General features: G+C 45.5%; 1 protein-coding gene and 1 long non-coding RNA gene across 3 annotated transcripts; both read right to left on the bottom strand.

Annotated features, from left to right (window-relative positions):
• Nucleotides 1–4,087: 4,087 nt before the first annotated feature.
• Nucleotides 4,088–6,846, bottom strand: LOC113567188. 2 transcript variants are annotated; one of them, XM_026994358.1, is made up of 3 exons: nt 6,692–6,846; nt 4,158–4,336; nt 4,088–4,103 (listed from the first exon to the last, which is right to left on the bottom strand). In XM_026994358.1, the coding sequence occupies exons 1-2, from the start codon at nt 6,713–6,715 to the stop codon at nt 4,160–4,162; spliced, it is 201 nt and encodes a 66-aa protein (XP_026850159.1). In that variant the 5' UTR covers nt 6,716–6,846; the 3' UTR covers nt 4,088–4,103; nt 4,158–4,159. The 2 variants fall into 2 exon arrangements, with proteins under 2 accessions (XP_026850159.1, XP_026850158.1); XM_026994357.1 differs by lacking the exon at nt 4,088–4,103 and having other exon boundaries at nt 4,131–4,336.
• An 851-nt stretch (nt 6,847–7,697) lies between these two features.
• Nucleotides 7,698–8,159, bottom strand: LOC113567187. The gene is made up of 3 exons (XR_003409368.1): nt 7,968–8,159; nt 7,787–7,857; nt 7,698–7,723 (listed from the first exon to the last, which is right to left on the bottom strand). It is a non-coding gene; the product is annotated as an uncharacterized LOC113567187 (long non-coding RNA).
• Between the last annotated feature and the right edge of the window lie 567 nt (nt 8,160–8,726).

Genomic DNA, 8,726 nt, shown 5'->3' with positions numbered 1-8,726 from the left:
TAAGCCAATACCGTAACAAATGCTACCTGCCAATTTACAGCCACTTTTGCAACTATATGTAATGTAGATAAGCAGTTGGCGCGAAACAATTTGTAAAATATGCGAATTATAAGAGTATAAACAAATAAAACGGTTTCTCTCTTCATGTCAGCCTCCCTGCCCCTGCTAATGCAAGTGGCGATGGAAATTGGTTCGACATAAGAGAGACTACCAATTTAGTTCGCAAGACGAACACACAGAAACAACATCCCGCACATTTCCTCGCACCAACAAGAGAGGACTCCATCCAGATGTGCACCATAGCTGCAAAAATAAAAAACCATCAAACAATAAACATTGGTGCGATCTATTGTCCACCTGCACACGAATGGATTGATACACAATTTAAACAGGTATTGACTCTCTGGGTAGCAGATTTATCGTAGCTGGGGATTGGAACGGCCAAAAGCCAGTGGTGGGGGCAATTGCAAAGATCGTGTAGAAGAGGGGCTGCACTTCTGAAATGCATCCAGGAAAACGACCAAAGCATACTGGCCACTGGATCCCCCACCCATTTCCCTTCAAATCGACGACATATGCCGTCTGCTATAGACTTTGCGGTTTATAAGGGTATTATACACAATTTATTCACATTGAAAACATCATATGACTTAGGTTCAGATCACAACATGCAAATCATTAAACTCCTCCTGAGACCTGAATATGGAAAAAAGAAGATACTATTACCAAAAAATGCAAATATCAGAAGATTTCAAGCTCACCTAGAACAGCGAATCCATCTGGAGACTGAACTTCATAACGGCGACGACATAGATGATGCAGTGGCTTTCCTTGAAAAGAACATTTACATTGCAGCTGAATTGGCTTCGCAAACCTCAAGTAACCAGCACACAGTGTACGGATCGCAAAACTTTCATCTTGACTCGCAAACGCTGAAAGCGATCAAGATCAAAAGAATTCTCTGCAAAATCAACCAAAAAGATAGGTGCTCCAACCCCCTCATTGCACGCACTATCAATCAGCTGACTAACAGAATACGTAAACGGATCAAGCTACAACGAGGGGGAACGTTGTGAGTTGCTGCGGACACCGCAACTCTACAGTTATACCCGATACTAAGTCAGTATGGCTCTCCTCCGGCAGCGCCGCTAATATTAAACGACACGACAAAGAGTGCGTGCGAGAGAGACAGAAAATCAGTCTGAGCGTGACGTCGGGCGCTGCGTAGCCACTGCAAATTGATTTGTTCCTTTTGGCTATAAAAATGATCTGATCTGATCCAGATTCAGCAATCTGATAGATATGGTCATTATCTATGATTCTGCGTTTTTAGTTTTCTCAAATCTGCAATATTGTGGATGCAACAGATTTTCGTCCTTTGTGGGGGCGGAAGGGGGTGGGGCGAAATTTTGAGATATGCGTTTTATAGTGAGATCTAACAGGAGTGCGGATACTAAATTTGGTTACTCTAGCTTTAATAGTCTCTGAGATTTGTGAATATCCCCAGATTTGCATACTTTGCGGGGGCGGAAGGGGGTGTGGCGAAATTTTGAAACAAACTCGTCTCGGTCCGATATATTAGTAGTGTGGATACCAAATTTGGTTGCTCTAGCTTTAATAGTCTCTGAGATCTAGGCGCTAATGTTTTACTATAAGCAAAGCCGCCTATGCTACGTGTGTGTTAAAGAGAGACAGGGCGAGAAAAGATGAAATTGTTTTCTTGATGCTAGCTATAATAATAATACGATCCAATTCAGATTCCGCAGTCTAAAAGATATCGTCATTCTCTACGATTCCGGGTTTTTGGTTTTCTCGTATCTTTAAAATTGTGGATGCCACAGATTTTCGTCCTTTGTGGGGGCAAAAGTGGGCGGGGCAAAGTTTTGAAATATTTTTGTAGCAGTGACATATCACAGAAGTCTGGATCCAAAACATCGTTGCTCTAGCTCTTATAGTCTTTGAGCATTAGGCGCTGAAGGGGACGGACAGACGGACAGACGGACGGACGGACAGACGGACAGACACACATGGCTCAATCGACTCGGCTATTGATGCTGATCAAGAATATATATACTTTATGGGGTCGGAAACGATTCCTTCTGGACGTTACACACATCCACTTTTACCACAAATCTAATATACCCCAATACTCATTTTGAGTATCGGGTATAAAAAGACAAACAAATGAACAGACTGCTACACGACATCGACCCAACTGATAGGTACAGCATGCAGAAACTATGGCGGCTCACCAACACAATCAAGAGACAGCCCATTCCACATCTGCCAGTCAGAAGGCACGTGGCGGAAGGGCACCAAGCTCCTGCTGATCCTTGGTGCAAAATTACGGAGGAAAAAGCTGAGGCCTTTGCGCAGCACCTGGAAGCACGTTTCACGCCAAAGATCACGGCAGCCCTAGAAGACAGAGAAGAAATTAACGCAGTATTACAAGAAAACGGTCCAGATGAAGCTGCTCAAATAATCAGACCTGTGACCATCCAGAAACTCAAATCGGAAATTAAGAAGCTCAAGACGAAAAAGGCACCCGATTTCGACAGTATCGACAGTATCGACAATCGCGTCATTAAATCTCTGCCATCGAGTATCTGCTGTTGATATGCAACTCGGCTCTGCAGTTCGGCCACTTCCCAAAGTCCTGGAAATGCGCAAAAATCTCTATGTTAAGGAAGCCAGGAAAGCCGAGTGATAGGCCTACAGACCCATCAGCCTGCTTACAGGCTTCTCCAAAATCCTTGAACGCCTCATCCTCAAGCGACTCTTTGAAGAAGAAAGCTTTGCCATGGCTATTCCAAACCATCAATTTGACTTTAGAAGTCAGCACTCAGCGGAACAGCAAATCGGACGAGTCACGCAATTTATCCTCAGATCCTACGAAGCGCAGCGGCATTGCAGTGCTGTGTACATGGATATCCAGGAAGCTTTTGAAAGAGTCTGGCATCAGGGTCTTCTCTGCAAAGTTAAAACGATAATACCTGACAATTTATACATTCTACTCACCAGCTATCTCTCAGACAGAAGCTTCGAAGTCGTCTGCTGTAACAACATCACCTCAAGCCTAATGCACATAACCGCTGGAGTGCCGCAGGGAAGCGTACTTGGCCCAGTGCTCTACAATCTTTACACTGCCGACATGCCGCAGCCACCAAGACCCGCAAACTCAACCCAAATGCTAGCAACGTACGCTGATGACGCAGAGTACCTCGTATCTGCCCTAAGTCCAAAACAAGCCAACGAAAATGTGGAGCGGCTCCTGACTGATGCATTATCATGGTCTAAGAAATGGGGAATAACCACCAGTCTTGCAAAAACTGCTCATGTTCTACACACTCTCTCACCTGTGCAGCAACACACTCCAGCTCCAAGGTTAGCCGGGCAACTTCTGGCCAAAAAATCCGTCATGCCATACCTGGGAATACATATGGATACGAAGCTCATTTTCAATAAGCATGTAGCGGCTATTGTCACTAAAACAAGGGCCCGGATCAAAAAGCTCGACTGGATCATCGGCAGAAACAGTAAACTCCCACTACCTCCAAAGGTCCTCCTCTATAAGCAGCTGATTGCCCCAATATGGCAGTATGCCATGCCAGTCTGGGGACCACTGACTTCAAGCATGCAAATGGCCAAGCTCCAGACGATCCAAAACAAAGCTCTCAGAGCAATGACAAATGCTCCCCGGTATGTGAGCAACAACGCACTGCATGCGGATCTCCAAGTAGCAACTGTGGAAGAAGTTTATAACAGACTCTGCAGGAACTGCTACACTCGGCTAATGCAGCACACAAATTTACTTGCCTGTGAGATCGCAACGCACCCACACATTCCAAGAAGGCTGGCCAGGCCAAGGTATGTCGCAATGATAGAAGAGCACAATCCAAACAGCAACAGAAGCCTGACAGAAGCCATCCAAACAATATTGCTCCAAGTCAGACGCGAGAACTGGCTGCGCAATCCATTCGCAACACACAATTGGAAATCAGCCGCAGTAGCGCTAATGCAGCTGCTACGCAGGCAAATGACGTCCCCAGCAGAGAACCTGATGATGGACGGCGGCAGCTCCAGAATCCAGATGATGGCGGCGGCTGAAAAGAAACTAAAAACCTTTTTATTCTTCCACAGATACGAAGCCACTTCACCTTCACAGAAATTGGTAATCCACATCCAGAATGACGATGCACTGGACCTCGGCCAGCTTCAGCCCTGTTGATGCTGTCCTGCAGTCACAGTTTAGCGCCGACACTCGCAAGGATTCCACTTCGCTGCCGTCGACGAGACCAATAGGCGTAATGATGTTCTTCACGGCTGCATACTCCACCTGAAATAATTAAAAACAAAAACAATGTAAACAAAGTAGCAATAAGTTTAGTGTTACCCTGGCATTTAGGCAAATTATCGATAGCTACTAAAAAAAAAAAAATACTAAATAAGCCAATACCGTAACAAATGCTACCCTGCCAATTTACAGCCACTTTTGCAACTACATGTAATGTAGATAAGCAGTTGGCGCGAAACAATTTGTAAAATATGCGAATTATAAGAGTATAAACAAATAAAACGGTTCTCTCTTCATGTCAGCCTCCCTGCCCCCTGCTAATGCAGGTGGCGATGGAAATTGGTTCGACATGAAGAGAGACTACCAATTTAGTTCGCAAGACGAACACAACAGAAACAACATCCCGCACATTTCCCTCGCACCAACAAGAGAGGACTCCATCCAGATGTGCACCATAGCTGCAAAAATAAAAAACCATCAAACAATAAACATTGGTGCGATCTATTGTCCACCTGCACACGAATGGATTGATACACAATTTAAACAGGTATTTGACTCTCTGGGTAGCAGATTTATCGTAGCTGGGGATTGGAACGCCAAAAGCCAGTGGCGGGGCATTGCAAGATCGTGTAGAAGAGGGGCTGCACTTCTGAAATGCATCCAGGAAAACGACCAAAGCATACTGGCCACTGGATCCCCCACCCATTTCCCTTCAAATCGACGACATATGCCGTCTGCTATAGACTTTGCGGTTTATAAGGGTATTAGACACAATTTAATTCACATTGAAACATCATATGACTTAGGTTCAGATCACAACATGCAAATCATTAAACTCCTCCTGAGACCTGAATATGGAAAAAAGAAGATACTATTACCAAAAAATGCAAATATCAGAAGATTTCAAGCTCACCTAGAACAGCGAATCCATCTGGAGACTGAACATCACAACGGCGACGACATAGATGATGCAGTGGCTTTCCTTGAAAAGAACATTTACATTGCAGCTGAATTGGCTTCGCAAACCTCAAGTAACCCGCACACAGTGTACGGATCGCAAAACTTTCATCTTGACTCGCAAACGCTGAAAGCGATCAAGATCAAAAGAATTCTCTGCAAAATCAACCAAAAAGATAGGTGCTCCAACCCCCTCATTGCACGCACTATCAATCAGCTGACTAACAGAATACGTAAACGGATCAAGCTACAACGAGGGGGAACGTTGTGAGTTGCTGCGGACACCGCAACTCTACAGTTATACCCGATACTAAGTCAGTATGGCTCTCCTCCGGCAGCGCCGCTAATATTAAACGACACGACAAAGAGTGCGTGCGAGAGAGACAGAAAATCAGTCTGAGCGTGACGTCGGGCGCTGCGTAGCCACTGCAAATTGATTTGTTCCTTTTGGCTATAAAAATGATCTGATCTGATCCAGATTCAGCAATCTGATAGATATGGTCATTATCTATGATTCTGCGTTTTTAGTTTTCTCAAATCTGCAATATTGTGGATGCAACAGATTTTCGTCCTTTGTGGGGGCGGAAGGGGGTGGGGCGAAATTTTGAGATATGCGTTTTATAGTGAGATCTAACAGGAGTGCGGATACTAAATTTGGTTACTCTAGCTTTAATAGTCTCTGAGATTTGTGAATATCCCCAGATTTGCATACTTTGCGGGGGCGGAAGGGGGTGTGGCGAAATTTTGAAACAAACTCGTCTCGGTCCGATATATTAGGAGTGTGGATACCAAATTTGGTTGCTCTAGCTTTAATAGTCTCTGAGATCTAGGCGCTAATGTTTTACTATAAGCAAAGCCGCCTATGCTACGTGTGTGTTAAAGAGAGACAGGGCGAGAAAAAATGAAATTGTTTTCTTGATGCTGGCTATAATAATAATACGATCCAATTCAGATTCCGCAGTCTAAAAGATATCGTCATTCTCTACGATTCTGCGTTTTTGGTTTTCTCGTATCTTTAAAATTGTGGATGCCACAGATTTTCGTCCCTTTGTGGGAGCGGAAGTGGGCGGGGCAAAGTTTTGAAATATTTTTGTAGCAGTGACATATCACAGAAGTCTGGATCCAAAACATCGTTGCTCTAGCTCTTATAGTCTTTGAGCATTAGGCGCTGAAGGGGACGGACAGACGGACGGACGGACAGACGGACAGACACACATGGCTCAATCGACTCGGCTATTGATGCTGATCAAGAATATATATACTTTATGGGGTCGGAAACGATTCCTTCTGGACGTTACACACATCCACTTTTACCACAAATCTAATATACCCCAATACTCATTTTGAGTATCGGGTATAAAAAGACAAACAAATGAACAGACTGCTACACGACATCGACCCAACTGATAGGTACAGCATGCAGAAACTATGGCGGCTCACCAACACAATCAAGAGACAGCCCATTCCACATCTGCCAGTCAGAAGGCACGTGGCGGAAGGGCAGCAAGCTCCTGCTGATCCTTGGTGCAAAATTACGGAGGAAAAAGCTGAGGCCTTTGCGCAGCACCTGGAAGCACGTTTCACGCCAAAGATCACGGCAGCCCTAGAAGACAGAGAAGAAATTAACGCAGTATTACAAGAAAACGGTCCAGATGAAGCTGCTCAAATAATCAGACCTGTGACCATCCAGAAACTCAAATCGGAAATTAAGAAGCTCAAGACGAAAAAGGCACCCGATTTCGACAGTATCGACAATCGCGTCATTAAATCTCTGCCATCGAGTATCTGCTGTTGATATGCAACTCGGCTCTGCAGTTCGGCCACTTCCCAAAGTCCTGGAAATGCGCAAAAATCTCTATGTTAAGGAAGCCAGGAAAGCCGAGTGATAGGCCTACAGACCCATCAGCCTGCTTACAGGCTTCTCCAAAATCCTTGAACGCCTCATCCTCAAGCGACTCTTTGAAGAAGAAAGCTTTGCCATGGCTATTCCAAACCATCAATTTGACTTTAGAAGTCAGCACTCAGCGGAACAGCAAATCGGACGAGTCACGCAATTTATCCTCAGATCCTACGAAGCGCAGCGGCATTGCAGTGCTGTGTACATGGATATCCAGGAAGCTTTTGAAAGAGTCTGGCATCAGGGTCTTCTCTGCAAAGTTAAAACGATAATACCTGACAATTTATACATTCTACTCACCAGCTATCTCTCAGACAGAAGCTTCGAAGTCGTCTGCTGTAACAACATCACCTCAAGCCTAATGCACATAACCGCTGGAGTGCCGCAGGGAAGCGTACTTGGCCCAGTGCTCTACAATCTTTACACTGCCGACATGCCGCAGCCACCAAGACCCGCAAACTCAACCCAAATGCTAGCAACGTACGCTGATGACGCAGAGTACCTCGTATCTGCCCTAAGTCCAAAACAAGCCAACGAAAATGTGGAGCGGCTCCTGGCTGATGCATTATCATGGTCTAAGAAATGGGGAATAACCACCAGTCTTGCAAAAACTGCTCATGTTCTACACACTCTCTCACCTGTGCAGCAACACACTCCAGCTCCAAGGTTAGCCGGGCAACTTCTGGCCAAAAAATCCGTCATGCCATACCTGGGAATACATATGGATTGTCTATTGTCTATTGGCTATTGTCACTAAAACAAGGGCCCGGATCAAAAAGCTCGACTGGATCATCGGCAGAAACAGTAAACTCCCACTACCTCCAAAGGTCCTCCTCTATAAGCAGCTGATTGCCCCAATATGGCAGTATGCCATGCCAGTCTGGGGACCACTGACTTCAAGCATGCAAATGGCCAAGCTCCAGACGATCCAAAACAAAGCTCTCAGAGCAATGACAAATGCTCCCCGGTATGTGAGCAACAACGCACTGCATGCGGATCTCCAAGTAGCAACTGTGGAAGAAGTTTATAACAGACTCTGCAGGAACTGCTACACTCGGCTAATGCAGCACACAAATTTACTTGCCTGTGAGATCGCAACGCACCCACACATTCCAAGAAGGCTGGCCAGGCCAAGGTATGTCGCAATGATAGAAGAGCACAATCCAAACAGCAACAGAAGCCTGACAGAAGCCATCCAAACAATATTGCTCCAAGTCAGACGCGAGAACTGGCTGCGCAATCCATTCGCAACACACAATTGGAAATCAGCCGCAGTAGCGCTAATGCAGCTGCTACGCAGGCAAATGACGTCCCCAGCAGAGAACCTGATGATGGACGGCGGCAGCTCCAGAATCCAGATGATGGCGGCGGCTGAAAAGAAACTAAAAACCTTTTTATTCTTCCACAGATACGAAGCCACTTCACCTTCACAGAAATTGGTAATCCACATCCAGAATGACGATGCACTGGACCTCGGCCAGCTTCAGCCCTGTTGATGCTGTCCTGCAGTCACAGTTTAGCGCCGACACTCGCAAGGATTCCACTTCGCAGCCGACGACGAGACCAATAGGCGTAATG

Source organism: Drosophila persimilis, unplaced genomic scaffold (genome assembly GCF_003286085.1).
Source record: "Drosophila persimilis strain 14011-0111.01,24,50 unplaced genomic scaffold, DperRS2 tig00002228-arrow-arrow-pilon, whole genome shotgun sequence".
In the NCBI taxonomy this organism is placed as follows: Eukaryota; Metazoa; Arthropoda; class Insecta; order Diptera; family Drosophilidae; genus Drosophila; species Drosophila persimilis.
Note: the sequence above shows the minus strand (reverse complement) of the source record. Positions and strands in the feature narration are given on the sequence as shown.